Below are 15,534 nucleotides of genomic sequence, written 5' to 3' on the forward strand. Positions count from 1 at the left end.
CCTCCGACACAACTATGCTCCTGCCCCTCCATTTACAAATACGCACCAAACTCCCCTTCCTGCAGCATAATGATTCTATTTTCGCTCTTGTTTTGCAGGCGAACGCCCATTTCGGTGTGGCATGTGCGGGAAAACGTTCTCGCGCTCGACAATACTGAAGGCGCACGAAAAGACGCACTATCCAAAGTACGCGCGAAAGTTCCTGACGTCCCCGCCGCCCATCGACGGGAAAGACGATTCTCCCCAATAGTGCGACGATTTGCATCTGCTGAACTTTCTCCTCCTGTACAACCTGCAGCAGCAGCAACAGCAGCATCAACAGCAGCAACAGCTGCAGCTGCAGCAACAACAGCAGCAAGCGCTGTTCCAGCATTCACGGCAGCAACAGCAGCAGCAGCAGCAGCAGGCACAGCATCAACGTATTCAGCAACTGAGTGATCACAGCACTCGTTACCAGCAGCAACAGTCTGCTCAACCGAACCACCCACACCATCGGCATCAGCAACAGCAGCTGCTGCATCAACACAGTGATCCATATCCGCTGCTGCTGCAAGAAATGATGCACCGGCATCAGCAGCAGCTGGAACAGCAACAGCAACAGCAGCAGCAACAACAGCAACAGCAGCATTTGCAACAGCAGCAGCAACAGCAGCATCTGCAACACCTCCAGCAACATCAGCAGCAGCAGCAGCAGCAGCAGCAGCAGCAACAACCGCATCAGTTACTACCGACATCCGAGGACCAACCGCCGCCAGAGCAAGGACGCGCGAAGAAGAAACCTTTACCGCCAGGTATCGGGAACCTGTTCGGCTTCACGTAGGGAAGGTGCTGATGGGAGATGCCTGAAAATTGGTTCAAATCCGGTTGTGCCTACCCAACCATTAACCCCACACACACCCCCGACAACAACAAACCTTCGCTTACCTCGACATTTACTACAAAGCAACAACAGCAACAACAGCAACAACACATCAACAAAAAAGCACACACATCATACAAGCAAAAAAGCAAACCAGATATAAAGAAAAGAAAAAAAACCACGGCTGTGACAGGATGAGAAAGAGCAGCAGACGCAAAGGGAACTCAGCGAATTAATCTTATGTACATTGTCTGTATAGTTAATCGGGCCCACCCCGCCCCGGATATATGTGGGGTGTCGGAAGCGAGAGATACTTTGAGGAGGGCGAGGCAAGGAAGCCCCCCCCCCCTCTCGCAATTGCATCATCTCCGCCAATGCAAAAAAAAAACACTACTGGATATACACACGAGCGCGAAAGATCGATCCCGTTTGTGTGCGCGTAACGGTCTGGTATGAAGCATGCGTTACGCGCAGCAGAAAAAAAAACAACCACAAAACACTTATTGACGAAGCTTACAGAAGCTATAGTAATCAAGGTACCGTAGCAGTTAGGATATATTGGGCCCCCCCCCCCCCCCAACGGCACAACTCGGCAGATTTTCACGTCGTCGGAGGCTTAACTACTTCACCGGCTCTTCACATCCCCCCCTCCCCCACACACAAACACACACACACACGCACAGAGCAAAAATAGTGTGTAAGCGTGTGATGAGTGCCGCGCGCGTTAGTTCAAGCAAGTAACGCGCGCGCTGTGAGGAGTTATTTTTCGGTTATGCCTTCTTTTTTTGTGTATATTTCTGTGCCTGATTTTATTTTTCATTTTAAATTTCCTCCCTTCTTTTTTATATACGATACGCAATTATTTTTAAACGTTAAGTGATAACACACTATATGCGAGCTCGCGGATGCTTAGCGGTTTTACGAAAAGACACGTTACGAAGGATGCTAGCTGCTGGCCATTTTTTTGTTTTAGATTTTTTGTTTTTTTCGTTGGGAATGGAGTTTGTCGCCACAGTTGAAACGTTGTTACAATGTTAACTGTTAAGGGAGGCGAAGGAGAGAGGGAGGACGGAGGAGATGAAGAAGTGAAAGCTTCATTTTTTATTGTTAATCAGCACCCCTCATCCACCCAATTCACGCTCCCTTCGAAGCTCTTCCAAATTGTGTGAATGGAAGAACACAAAAATGCACCCACTCCCTGCGACACTACCACTCCACCAGATTTTAAGTGGCAAATTGCAAATTGTGCGCAAAGAACAAAAAAAAAGAAAACAAGATACAAAATACACACAAAATGGACAAAATAATGGCAGTTAGAAAACCGCAAAACGAAACAATTATGGGGGGAAAGAGTGGTGTATAAACCTTGATTTTGTTTTCCAATATAACGCGTCACCACGCAGCAAATGGCAAAGAGGGATAAAATAGAGAGAGAAGAGAGAGAGAGAGAGAGAGAGCTGGCTATAAAGCCAAGGAATAGGGAGAAAAGTTGTGCGGTGCGTGTGCTAGGTAACCGAGAGTAACACAATTTACAACACAATGAAACATTAACACGAGCGCGCACGCACCAATACACGCGTGATTGCACACACACACACACACACATTCGCTCGGTGCAGGTGGCTGCGCTTGTGCCCGCTGTAATAATCTGCATCTAACTGACCGAAACACACAACACTTGTGGATTGTACGAGCGGAAAGTTATCTGTGATCTTATTGAATATTAATTTATCGATTTTAATTGTATTAGTTTTTATTCACACCATCCTCTATTTTTTTTTTTTTTTTGTTTGCTACAACAGCTGGGTCGGTGATGTGTGGTGTTGTGTGTTTGTTTGCTATATTTTTTTTTTTTGTTAATTATAATTGTGTCTCCTAGCCCACCATCAGTCTTATTTTCGGTTCTGTTCCTCTCGTTCTCTCTTTTTTTTCTTTCACTCTCTATATTTGTTTGTTTTGAGTTGTTGGAGTCTTTCCTTGTTTGTATTAGGATGCAAATGCAAAAGTTCCCCAGAAAACTTGCAAAAGACAACATCATTCGTATGGTCGGTCACTCGCGTACTGACCTCACTGCAACACTTCATATTATTAGGATGAAGTTGACAGTGTTAAAATATCTCTTTTTGTGTAAAATGCTCTAAAACATATTGGATCTCGGTTTGATTTGCCCTCGCCCAGATAGAGCAATGATAAGCATGGAGAAACGAAACAACATCCCATGCATTGAAGGTATCAATTTTTTGCTTACTACAAAAACATAAAGGTGGAGGAGAGTTTCTAAATTACACCCAAATTCTAAATTCTCACCCTTTGTGTGTGTGGCCGGACCCAGTTTCGTTTGGTTTGGGACATTGTTAGCGACATAAGTATTTCGGTTATAATGTTTATTTCATTATTAAGTATAAAGCGTCTCGCTACCCACTCCCCCGCGTCGTAGTGCAAAAAACCACCCAAAAAAAAAACGCGTTGCGCTTTTAGGGAGAGAGTAACGAGATAGAATTAAGCTGTAAAAGAAGAAACCCAACAATTTGGCCGACGGTTTTGTGATGAAATGTAGTTCAAATTTTTCGAAATCTAAATTTTTTTTTGTGCGTATAGGTTTACTGTATTCCAAAAATTTTGTACTCTGTTCTTTTGTATTTTAGACAATGTACTAAAAAAAAACACGAAGGACACTTAGCGTTAAACAAACAATGCGCGACAAATTTCCTCCCGTTCCGTTCCGGCGCATACATTTCTTTGAGCGCATTGGTGTACAGCGGTAATGAAAGACAGCAACGCTCCGGCAAAATAGTAAGCGACGAACCCGTTTCGTACACCGTGCGAGAAATGTGCAATACTTGCACGAAAGCGCGCTAGGAACAGAGTGAGTGGAAAGTCAAAATTCAAAAATGAACACCTTAAAATTTAACAGACTAATGAAATTTACAACATAAGTGATAAAACAAATAACGAAAACAGGCGAATGTGCGTGAATGTAATGGAAAAGCAGCGCGCACGCCTAAGAGAGGGGAAGTATAAAACAAGCAAAAGCAAACAACACTCGTTTCGGTAACCATTGGCTGTGATTTGGATCAGAAAAAAAACACACACACAAATTTTTGTTTCTTAGTGGAAAACGTTAAGCACATCGTATTAAATTATCGTCCTCCTATTTTGGATTGTGAGAAGAAACGCCCGGAGGGAAAGAAGCGAAAGTAAAAGGAAGAGGTAACAGGACACCATAGGAAAAGTAAAAAGTATTCTGGCTTGTTTATAAACGATTTCGGCATTATTGCGTGTGCGGGTAAGCTTGCTCTTCCGTAAGCAGCAGCAGCATCACACCCGTCACTTGCTTGACGAGAGCAAACGACAGTTTGGCAAACAAAAAATGTGGAAGAAACGAAACGTCAAAATTTAATCAAACAAAAAAGCGGGGATGAAAAAAAAAACACTCTACTTATTGATTTTCGAAACGAAAGACAGTAAAAACTCAAATAAGCGTAGACAAAAAGACATACAACAAACGGACAAACGGTCTTAAAAGGTGTTGTTTTCTAAACAAAAAAGTAATGCAAAACCAAAAACCGCAAATTTCGGAACGACATTTTGGCTTTAATATTTGTTAACTATTTTCTTTAACGAAAAAAAAAATCTATATTAGGAGAGAGAGACAAAATTTATTGCAAAACAAACAACAAAAAAAAACAAAATATGAAACTCATTGGATCTCAGCAAAACGGTATGTGATCAGTTTTGTTTTTCTTTTGAAAACGGCAATTAAGTATCGTTAGACATATTTAGGCTTTAAAAACTAAAATGGAAAAAAAGAAACCAAAATTCTAAATTTAAAATTTGCGGTTATTATACCTTTTCGTTTAAGTGTTTTGATATTTTTATTTGTTGTGAAAGACAGGCGACGAACCCCCGACGTTGGAAAACGCGAAAAGTACATGGTTTTGGTTTTCCAATGCCATCGACATACACACACACACACAAATTTATATTTAAACATACAACCCCCATTTGCCCACACTCAATTGTGATTCTTTCGGCCATATATCTGTATATTATGTTTTCGTTTTCTTAGTCAAAATTTGTTAGTTAATGGAAATTGATACCAAAATTATTAACAAAAAAAAAACAGAATCGTTATTTAGGCTTTGTATATTAAAAATTGTAACGTTGTGTGCTGATATTTCCGTTCGGTGCGCATCGAACCGCTCCCAAAGTGTGATCATCAAGCAAGTGATTCAAAATTTAAAATTATACTCGTGTCCTGTTATTTTGTTTAAGCAGTAGCATAGGTAGTACGTATTAAGCTATGTCTAGGTTATCTTCTGTTTCTGCTTTCTAGTTCGTCGGAACGTGGCGTGTTTAGCATTTAGGTGTGGTTGAAAGTTTTCGGTAATTGGTGGTAATTGTAACTACCAGCACGCGGGGAACAAAACACAGGAAGCGAATAGAGCTACATTTTGAAGAGGTCAGAAGGGGGAGGAAATCAAGAAAAGAGCAGATCGCGCCACTACAAACATACAAAATTTTGATGCCATTCTCCTCCACTTTTTGCTGATTAAGGTTTCTCGTTGTAAGCGTTTTATTTTCTCTTCTTATTATGTTTTTCCCGCGTAAACTTTTCTTAAGGAAAATTAGGCCTTACTGTTTAAATGGAATGACAAGTGTTCGCGTACGTTATATAAGCGCATACACCTACACACACATACACACACTCGCAAACAAACACATACATACACGCAATCATGCTCGTTGTAATAAGAAAGATGGTCTAATATAGACGTGTGTTTTGTGTGTTATAGTGTGGCACAGAAGGATCAGCCCGAAAGATAAACTCCAATTGCTTCCCTTCCTTTTCCACCCTCCCGTACCACCACTACTTCCTCACCCACAAAGCCACCCAACATTTCCTGCTCCGTTAGGTTAATGAACTTTCAATGTTTACCAACGTTTGTTCAAAACTTTGCTAATAATAATTTACGTTACAAAGGCGCGTTAATATAATAGTTTCTACAATTACGACGTTTAGGCGCAGAGAGACAGTAGTAGCAATAGTAGTAGCACCTAGTAGTAAAAGCAGTAGTGGTATTAGTGAAGCGTCGATTTGTTTACTTGTTTAATTTTGAATCGGTTTTCGGTCAGTGTAAAAACAAAATGGCCCCGTTAAGCTGAATATACACATACACACACACACACACCACCTTACACAGAGCGAGTAGCATACGCTCGCTCTGCCACTCACACAGCAGTGTGGATGTTTTGTTTTGTACGAAACCAGCTAATATATGTAAGTAACGAATAATATAAATAAAGGATATGGAACAAAAAGGAGAAAACAAAACCACCCCCAAGGAATAGTAAGGCGAAAATAAAAAAAAGAGAGAGAGAATACGTACATTCCAGGCAGGTGTTGGTAATACGAGGCAAATACCATTCTCCAGTTGGAACACACCCATACAAACACACACACACACACACACGGTTGGTTGGTTTTATTTATGTTATACGTGTGTAGTCCTTAAATCTCGAACCCCCCCCTCCATATCCCCTCACCCCACCAGACACGTGGAGAAGAAGGGGTGTATTTTGTTTTGGTTTTGAGTGCGTTGTGTGCGTGAGTGAGAGAGGATGTATTTGTGCGAATGAGTGTCAACACATTTTGTTCTTGGTATCGACCTACTAGGCCCATTTCTGACTTATCGGAAGGACTTGACTAGTCCTTGCTACGGTGTGATACGGTCCGGATAAGATTTTGCCGCGAATCAAAAAAAAAAACGGACCACCGCCAGTGTCAACACATATCAGCCATACAAATAAGTCGCGCGTATGTTTCAGCAGTGGTAGGAGCAACATGAGGGTGGGGGTGCAGAAAATAACTAATGCGAAATTTGGTTTAGCCAAGTAGTGTCTGTACAACAGCACGTAAAAAGGATGATAGCGGCAGGTTAGATTAACTCTGTTGTTTTATTGGATAGACACACACCGCACGCACACATGCACACATCGCCAGTTAAAAAAAACGCGATTGGTACCAAAACCCATCAGACCATCACATGCAATCGTAAGACCGGTTGTGTAAAAGTTTAAGTACACACATACATACACACACAAATTCAAACAAAAAATGCAAACACACATGCATGCCCGAGATAAGCAGCCAGGATGGCAAGGGTAGGGGATGATGATAAAAAAACACAATACATATATTTAATTGAACCATGTATATGTATCTTACCATAGCGCAAAGTTCCTCTTTTGTTTGTTATATCTGTTATCTAGCTACTATATACATATACATATGCGTTTTGAATTTATTTCTATTTTTATGTTTTGTTTTTCTTCCTCAATTGTAGATTACCTTTTCCAATTACGACTATGTGGCTATCCTTTCAGCACACATACATAACAAATACACACACTCTGACATACATAGCCAAGCAATAGAAGCAGGCAATGTGAGGCTCCTTACAATCACATCCGTAACAGGCAAACCTGCAACATCCCAAACCCCTATGCCTCTTCCTTTTTCACCTACTCTACCCCACGGCCCTCTCATAAACACATACAACCCCCCCCCCCCTCCCCCCGCAATCCAGAAGATTAAAGTTGTAATATTTATTTTTTAACTATAAATATGAATATAAATATATTTACACACTAGTTTTGAGGGGAAACGATCGGGTGAGGGAAGAGAAGCGAAAGCGGAAATGGAAGTAAAAGGCAAGAGGCTCTCCCTTAGGAAATAAGCGGGGAAAGAACAAGATAAGACAGGAACGCACAGAACAGCGCAAGCATGAGAATGAAAGGATTAGACAAATCAAGCGCACACATACATTCACAAAATGCGACCCACACACCCCGATACACTAATACCATCTACCTGTAGTGTAAGGATGATTCCTGCTCCATCGGTTTTTGCCCTCCTCCCGGGAACGTCCCGGTTGAGCTCCTCCGATCATGTTCCCCTTTTATTGTATGTGTACGTATGCATCTCTCTCACGTAATACAAACGCGCGGTGTCAAGTCGGAGCAGAGCAAAAACGAAGTCGAAATAATTTAAATGGTACAAGATTTAATTGTATGTTTTTGTCTCCTTCTCATTTTGTTCTATGTTTGTTTGCCTACATATGAGGTCTAAATTGTAGAAACAAGGTGCACAGAGAGAGTGAAGGAAAGAAAGAAAGAATAAAAGAGAGAGAGAGAGAGAGAGAGAGAGAGAGAGAGAGAAGCATACTGTAAAGAGCCACCTACGTGTGTGCTGCAAAGAAAGGATTTAAAATAATGAAAAGTTAATTACATAAATTTATACATTTAAGACTACACCAACACACGTACATGCCACACACTCACACTTTAGAGTATTTTGTTTAGTACGTACGGTGTGCGCTAAAAAAGAAAACAAAATATCATGTGTGTAAGAAAAGGAAACTAATTTATATCGAATGCAAGAAAAATTACCAATTCAAATACAAACACACATAGCAAGCACACACACACACATACTAATATACAAACAAAACAAATCTTTAACTGGAGCTATAATTTTAACGATTATCAAAAAAAAAAGAGATGGACTAAAAACAAAATGCCCTCGGCAGTCGCAACACCCAGATAACACGGATTATAGCGGGGTTGACAAGCAACAACATGTGGGCAATATTTGTAAGTTTTAAATAAATACGTAAAACAAAATTACAGAACTAAAAGAAAATGCATATAAATAAGAAGTAAACGCAATACAAAGATGAACTGAGGTGATTATTCTCTCTCTCACTTTCTCTCTTTCTCTCACTATCTCTCTCTCTCTCTCTCTCTCTCTCATGCGCTTTGCTGCCACAAAAATGCAATAAAAAAGTTTGTTGTAACAAAATTTGCTATAAATACCGATAGACCTTCTCACACATTCAAACACACCAATACGTTGAGGTGGAATTGGAAAAAATCGCGAATATTTATAACAGTGCGTATACAATTTTGTACTTTGCAAACATCAGAGAGAAAGAGAGAGAGAGAGAAATATAGCGAAACAAAAAATAATAGAAGTAAAATTGCGCAATTACAAAAAAGAGCTGAGCTAGTGTCGGACTTTTCGGTAGTACAGAGCTACAAATTATATACTCTACCACGCATTATTTGGATCCTTCTTACTTTGGAAAATTTTTCTTTGGTATTTTCTCTTACTTTGTTATGACACTCACATGCACGCGCACATACACACGCTAAAACACATACATGCAGCGCACAGGATTAGCAAACCAAAATGCCGGAAGCTCTGCATGTTAATCAAATTAAGCACAATTATTTCTCGTACAATAAGCAATAGAAGCTGAAAGATAGAGCCAGCAAAAATGTAAAGAAGGAGAAGAGATCGTGGGCGAGAGAAGAAAGAGAAAGTTGAATGGGAAGGGGAAGAAAACAGATAATAGGCGATCTAATCTTCACACACATACGCTGATTTCGCATCACTAATTTTAGGTGAGGAGTAGGAATTACTGGAAAACTTAAAAAAGAGAAAAAGGGAAGGGATGAACTCAACCATTACATACATGTAGAAGAAGAGATTCCGGAGTTAATCGTACGTGTGGTGCTAAAGTAAGAGAACTTCACAACTCACACACCCACACATACAGACGCATACACACACGATCAACGCGCTGTGGGCATCAGATTGCAAAAAAAAAACCATCATAGCTCGAAAATTAAATTAACCCTCTGAAGATACGTGTGTAAGCGCATAGGAGACGCAAATATGCACATACACAAGCAAAAGTTACCTTCCGATCATCGTTATCTTATTCAATCTTTGTTCTTTAATCTGACAGTTACCATTGACCAGCTTTGTTTGTCATTCCCATCTTCATTTAACAGCTTTTAATTAGTGCCTCGGGGAAATGTAGTAAAATCAAGCGGAACGAAGCTTTTTCATCGATCGAAGAAGAGAAACAGAGCGAAAAATAGTATCACTTTTGAAGAAAATTATGAATAACCAACATGAAATATTTAGAACGGAAATACATTTCAGCTTAATGCAAGTGAGAAACTGCACGCACACACACACAAACACACATATATACACATAATAGCGAAACGTTAGCCTGTGTGTCCCCTAATCGATTGTCAATTGGAATATTATTAGTGCTTCGAGCTATTTCATCCCTTCATCCTACAACATTTCATGTGTTGTGTACTTTTAGTCGATGCATTTCTTTGTTCTGTTTTATTTTTTCCCCTTTAAAGAAAAAAACCTCCCCAACAATGTATCCGCCATTGAAAGCCGGCTGAGAAGTAAAAGATAATAATACAAAATATATGGTAGTGTACTAAAGTGCACCAAGCAAATTTAACATTAAAAAGTTAGTGAGCTGTCAAATGAACTGTCAAACATCGCTAATGTTAGGAGAGTGACAGAAGCGTAAATTAGAAGCTAATAATAATATTTGTATGTGTGGATGCGTGTATATGGGTGTGTGTGTGTATGTATGCGCGGATACAATATTGAACCACTTCTAAAGCAACTGCACAGTAACATAAATAGCATGCAATATAAAGAATCGCGTACCCGAAAATGATGTAGGAACGCGAAGAATAAGCAGAAGCAGAACAAACAAACCAATGAGACAATGAGCGAGGGAAAGAAGGAGTACGGTGACGTGTGTGTATAAACAATAATCTGTGATTTCGATAATAACACAATTGAGTTAAAAATAACAATTGCAAACAACAGATAACAGACGACGACGATGCAGAAGAGGTAAGAAATAAAAACAAACAGAATGGAAAGCAAAAGAGTAAAATCACAATGACGTAAGAAAGTGCATAAAACAAAACAGGTGTTTTGAAGATGCAAAATCAAACAAAACGCGACACCCTTCCCCCCAGCAAACACGAAAAAAAAACATGCAAAACAAAGTAAAAATGCTGAAAAACTCCTTGGGAGAAGAGAGAAACATACTGTAAAGAGAGAAAGAGAGAGAGAGAGAGAGAGAGAGAGAGAGAAAACCGCATAGTAGTAAGGCTCCTTAAACCGTACTTCTTTGGCACATTTTAAAATACAATACATGGCATATCGCCTGTGGTATAAACATTGAAGATAGGAATGCAAGCGAGATAGAAGAATAAATGAAGAAGATTAAAAACACAATAAAATTAATGCAGGAGAGGAAGACACATGATATAAAGAGAGAGAAAAACATTGTTAAGACAAACACAAACAAAACAAAGAAAAAACATGATAACTCAAATCTAACGCAAGGGAGACAAACAATTGGCTGTAACTTTTTGGAACTGAGATATTAAAAATTACAAAAACATTTAAAAACAAATCTTAAGCTATAAATGAAGAAAAAGGAGGATGAGGAAAAGCCTACTTCTCGTTACAAGTTGGAAGAAGAGAAAACCAAAAACACACACACACATACACTAATAAGCAAAACATAAATTGTAGAATCGACATTCATACGTTTCTACGCTAGAAAAGAGGAAGGAAAAGCCGGCAAAAGAAAATTTGCTTAACGAGAGAGGAAGCAAAACAAAACAAAAACAAAATGAAAGAATTTGTAGCAATGGCGTTTTAGTGGTGAAAATGACAATTTGGCTTTGATTGCGTCGCGCACGCACATTCCCTCACGTTGCCTTTTGACAGGTTCACTGTCAATTCTCTTACCCCCTCTAGCCCTGCCGCGTCCTTTCCCTCCCATTGTGGTGTGTGTGTGTCTGTGTTGGTAGCAGTGTGCGTCAAACTAGTAACGATCGTTGTAGGCAAGAGAAGCACGCCGGGCTGCACTGCGATAATTTATTTTTTGGCAACCGAATCTAGTCTAAATTCAAAATTTTTTATTCAATACTCCTGTGTTTAGGTGTAGTTGGTACGGTTTTTTTTTGGCATGTTTCTCGGTAAATACTTAGTTTCTTTCCTTATCTTTCGATGTAGATCTCGCTCTTAATCATGCTAATATCCATTCAGCGTAGCTAGGGCTTAAGATGCAGAGTATGTGTAGATGTAAGGGTAGTGGCTGTGTGCGTATGCAAGAGTAAGATTTTGAGCTAAAACAAAGATTTTCATCGCACACATACTCATACACGCGCGCGCGCGTATTGGTCGCTTTAATTATCTTTGCAAAAAAGGGTTATAACGTCAGCTTAGCAGTCGAAAATCAGACATCAGTATACAAACAACACTAAGCCCGATAGACGCCTACACAATCACACACGCGCACTTTCGCGATTCGAGGATAACAGCCATTCAAGGATAACAGCAACGACCTACTGCAATATCCGTATAGGAAATCATTGCGCAGACTATATCAACTCTCTCAATAGTGGCACTCAACCCGAGAAAGAAGCTCCTAGTGCACTTTTGAAAAGAGAGGAAAAGAGAGAAACATAGAGAGAGAGAGAGAGAGAGAGAGAGAGAGAGAGAGAGAGAGAGAGAGAGTAATGTGCAGAAGATTGTTATTAGTTTGATACTATTTTAACTATAGACCGTAGCCCCAACATATCGAACGATAGATGTGAATATAGATATTTGGAAGTATAGTTAAGACGTGACTTCTGAAGTTCTGTTTTATTTTCCTATCTTTGGTGCAAGCAATATATTTAATATTTGTTTGTGTGTGTGTGTATGTATGTATGTGTGTAATGAAGCTGAGATCAACTTCAAACGCGTAAACTTCACCAGTTCAAATAAGATGATAGCATTACACTCCTCTGAAACGCACCTCCTCATAAGAAAAAGGGTCTTCAGCTCTTCTCTTGTTTCATTTCTTTTCTTTTGTTTTATTAAACGTGTTTTTTTGGCTCTAAACACACATAAAGTAAGGAAATCTTACAACCCCACTCTCACATTTCAACCTCCTCGAATTACTTCAGGACCAGTCTTTTAAAACCTCTCCTCCGGGACACTAGAAGACAGGAATAAATCAATTGAATGAAGACAAACCTAATATTAAAAAATAGCGTACAACAACCTTGTGGGGGAGAAAAAAGAAACACTCGGAGAGCGTATTATAAAGGGAAACAGGAACAAACACACAGCAAACAAAACAAAAACCAACCAAGCAACAAACTAACAAAGCAAGTAACCAGACATGCAGGATATCAACAGATAATTATTGTAATAATAGCTCAGGGCAACTCAAATTCTTCCATAACCGTATCAATAGGCAGATTGAAGCACGACAAACATTACAAATACAACACACAAATGTGCTCACCCAATTGCAAACATAGAACAAACACCCGAAAACACACACATAAAACACATACAGAATAGATAGAGAGAGAGAGAAAGGCAAAGAAACAATAGAAGAAAGGTCTGTTGACACACAGACCACACGGTGGTGACAAAAAAGCAGAAGTTTATCTCATAGTAAGGACAAATTAACTCTATTACTCAACACAATCATGTGTGCAAGTGTGTTGCAGCCACTTAGAGAGAAAACCGGCGCGGAGAGGTGTGTGTGTGTGATGCGTGCGTGAAAGAGAGCAGTTAAATTAGTAGCGAAAAAATAGTAACTGGAACATAGTAGTAATACAGATACAAACAAATACTTTTGCACATCCGTACTGGCATTGACATACGGTAGAATACTGATAAATTCTACAGAACGTACAAATTCAACACATTGAGAGCAAGAGCGAAAGAGAAAGAGATAGAGAGAGAAGGGAGAGAGAGAGAGAGAGAGAGTGAGCGAGAACGAGGGACGATTGAGTGAGAGAAAGATTAAGATGGGAAAGGATTTGCTAGTAATATCAGCAATATACAACATTTATTTAACAACAGCTCTTCCGCTGTTCTGCTCCCTATATCCTACACACACACACACACACCGCCATGTAGGTAGAGGTAACGTTACAAAACCTTTGTTCCTTGTTTTAACTACCAATAATGCTTATAACCCCATCTCCTCATAACGCGGAAACACACACACTACCACCATCACCTCGTGACCTTTTTGTAGCCGTGCAACGGATACAGTTGATAACACGCACAGCGACACCTTAATAGAAGTGTAAATCAGACCCTTTATATACAAACACACACACAGACACACACATCCCCAATACCACAATTACCTTTTTCCCTTTAAACCATTATACACCTTGCCCAAGAGTGTAAGGCAAATATGTTCTCCCGTACTAGATGAAACAACACAATAGAGAAAGGAGCATTCAACCGAGATGCATAGCGATATCATTGGAGCAGGAAACAATTACACACGCTGAGCGAATTTTCTTGTTTTGTTCGTCGTTTTTTGTTACACAATAGAATCAAATATACAACTATATACGACTTCCGTTGAACTATATACACACATATAAATATTATATATGTGTAATTATATATAAAAACAAAAAAACAATATATATATATACACATTTAAAACAAATATATACATATACAAGCCGAAACAGGAAACAGGTTTAAAAACCATGCGTGGTAAAGGAAAATACATACAAATACAATAGGATACAAGAACAGGATTACAATAGAACTGGTGAATCTTATTATGATTACGATGATAACATTTATTATTAACGTTCTTTTTTAAACTGGTGTCAAACTATTATAAGGAGCGGATACATGGATCGGCTACCTGTACACGGACACGCTACCCCCAATTTTCCCCCGTTCCCCAACTCCCTTCACCCTCCCTCCACTGATCCTCTTATAGCAAGATGAATCACTAATGAAATAATGTAGCTCAATCTAATGTAAGCCGGCGCGCATGATGAAAGAGAAAACAAAAAAGAAGCGAGTGAGCGAAAAAAAGCGAGCATAAAAGAATTAAAAAAGTTACAGGAAGGCTCACACAAACTTTTTTGACAACTCTATTCCCCCATTAACAGCACGTCATGTGTAAAAGAAGCACTGGCTGACTGGTGAAATGTGCTTGTAACCGTTGAAAACAGAAGATATATCAATACAAAAGAATAGAAGGAAAGAAGGGGAATTGTGGAAAACAAAGAAGTGCGCTGAGTGAACCAATATCAACCAACCAACCAACAAATAAAAACAAACAACAAAAATACGAGAAAAGTAAATGTGGAAAAATGAATGACAGATGTAAACTTATATGAAACTGTTATGAGAAGCAATTTTTAAAAATGAGTAAACAATTCATTAAAAAAACAAAACAAAACAAAACCCAGCACATCTCTACACCGATGTGCAAAACGAGGGAGGCAAAATAGAAGCGCGAAGCTGTAAACACAAACATTGAAATAATTAACACTGGATGGTTACATATATCGTAAATTAAAAGGAAAACCACAAATGGTAAAACAAAACGTGTGCAGAAGAAAGAGCGAGACACGGGAAGTGGAAAAATAGTAGCAGAGTCAACTAAGCAGATATAGTAGAGAAACGAGAAGCGGTGTGTAAGGAAAAGCAACAAATAATCCCTTACAGCGCAATGAGGCAACAACAACAACAACAACAAAAAACAACTTCAGACAACAGCAAAGTAGTATTTAAGATAAGCGAAACGGATACGAGAATCGGCCGCCTGTGTGGCGGTAGAAGAAAACCTATTAAGTAAATAGTAGCAAGAAAATCAGACAGTTTTTATAGCGGTAACACACCAGCAGGTTACGGCTCTGGATACAATATTGAGTTTAAGCGCGACGAGGAAATGAAATAAATAAAATAAAACGATAGGTTTTTTTGTGTTTCGACTGTA

At 39.3% G+C, this 15,534-nt stretch overlaps 2 protein-coding genes across 2 annotated transcripts in view; both read left to right on the forward strand.

Annotated features, from left to right (window-relative positions):
* The window catches only part of LOC128306494 (serine-rich adhesin for platelets), a 75,707-nt gene extending 75,406 nt beyond the window's left edge, over window positions 1–301 (forward strand). The window contains exon 9 of the mRNA XM_053044026.1: window positions 99–301. Coding sequence (XP_052899986.1) covers window positions 99–250 — 152 coding nt within the window. The 3' untranslated portion in view covers window positions 251–301. The remainder of the gene's footprint in view (window positions 1–98) is intronic.
* Window positions 251–1,276, forward strand: LOC128306523 (putative uncharacterized protein DDB_G0271606; the record flags this gene model as incomplete). Its single annotated transcript, XM_053044059.1, has 1 exon — window positions 251–1,276. A coding segment is annotated over one exon (570 nt), but the record flags the coding sequence as incomplete, so codon positions are not given.
* Between the last annotated feature and the right edge of the window lie 14,258 nt (window positions 1,277–15,534).

The sequence above is a fragment of the Anopheles moucheti genome, chromosome X (assembly GCF_943734755.1).
Source record: "Anopheles moucheti chromosome X, idAnoMoucSN_F20_07, whole genome shotgun sequence".
NCBI lineage: Eukaryota > Metazoa > Arthropoda > Insecta > Diptera > Culicidae > Anopheles > Anopheles moucheti.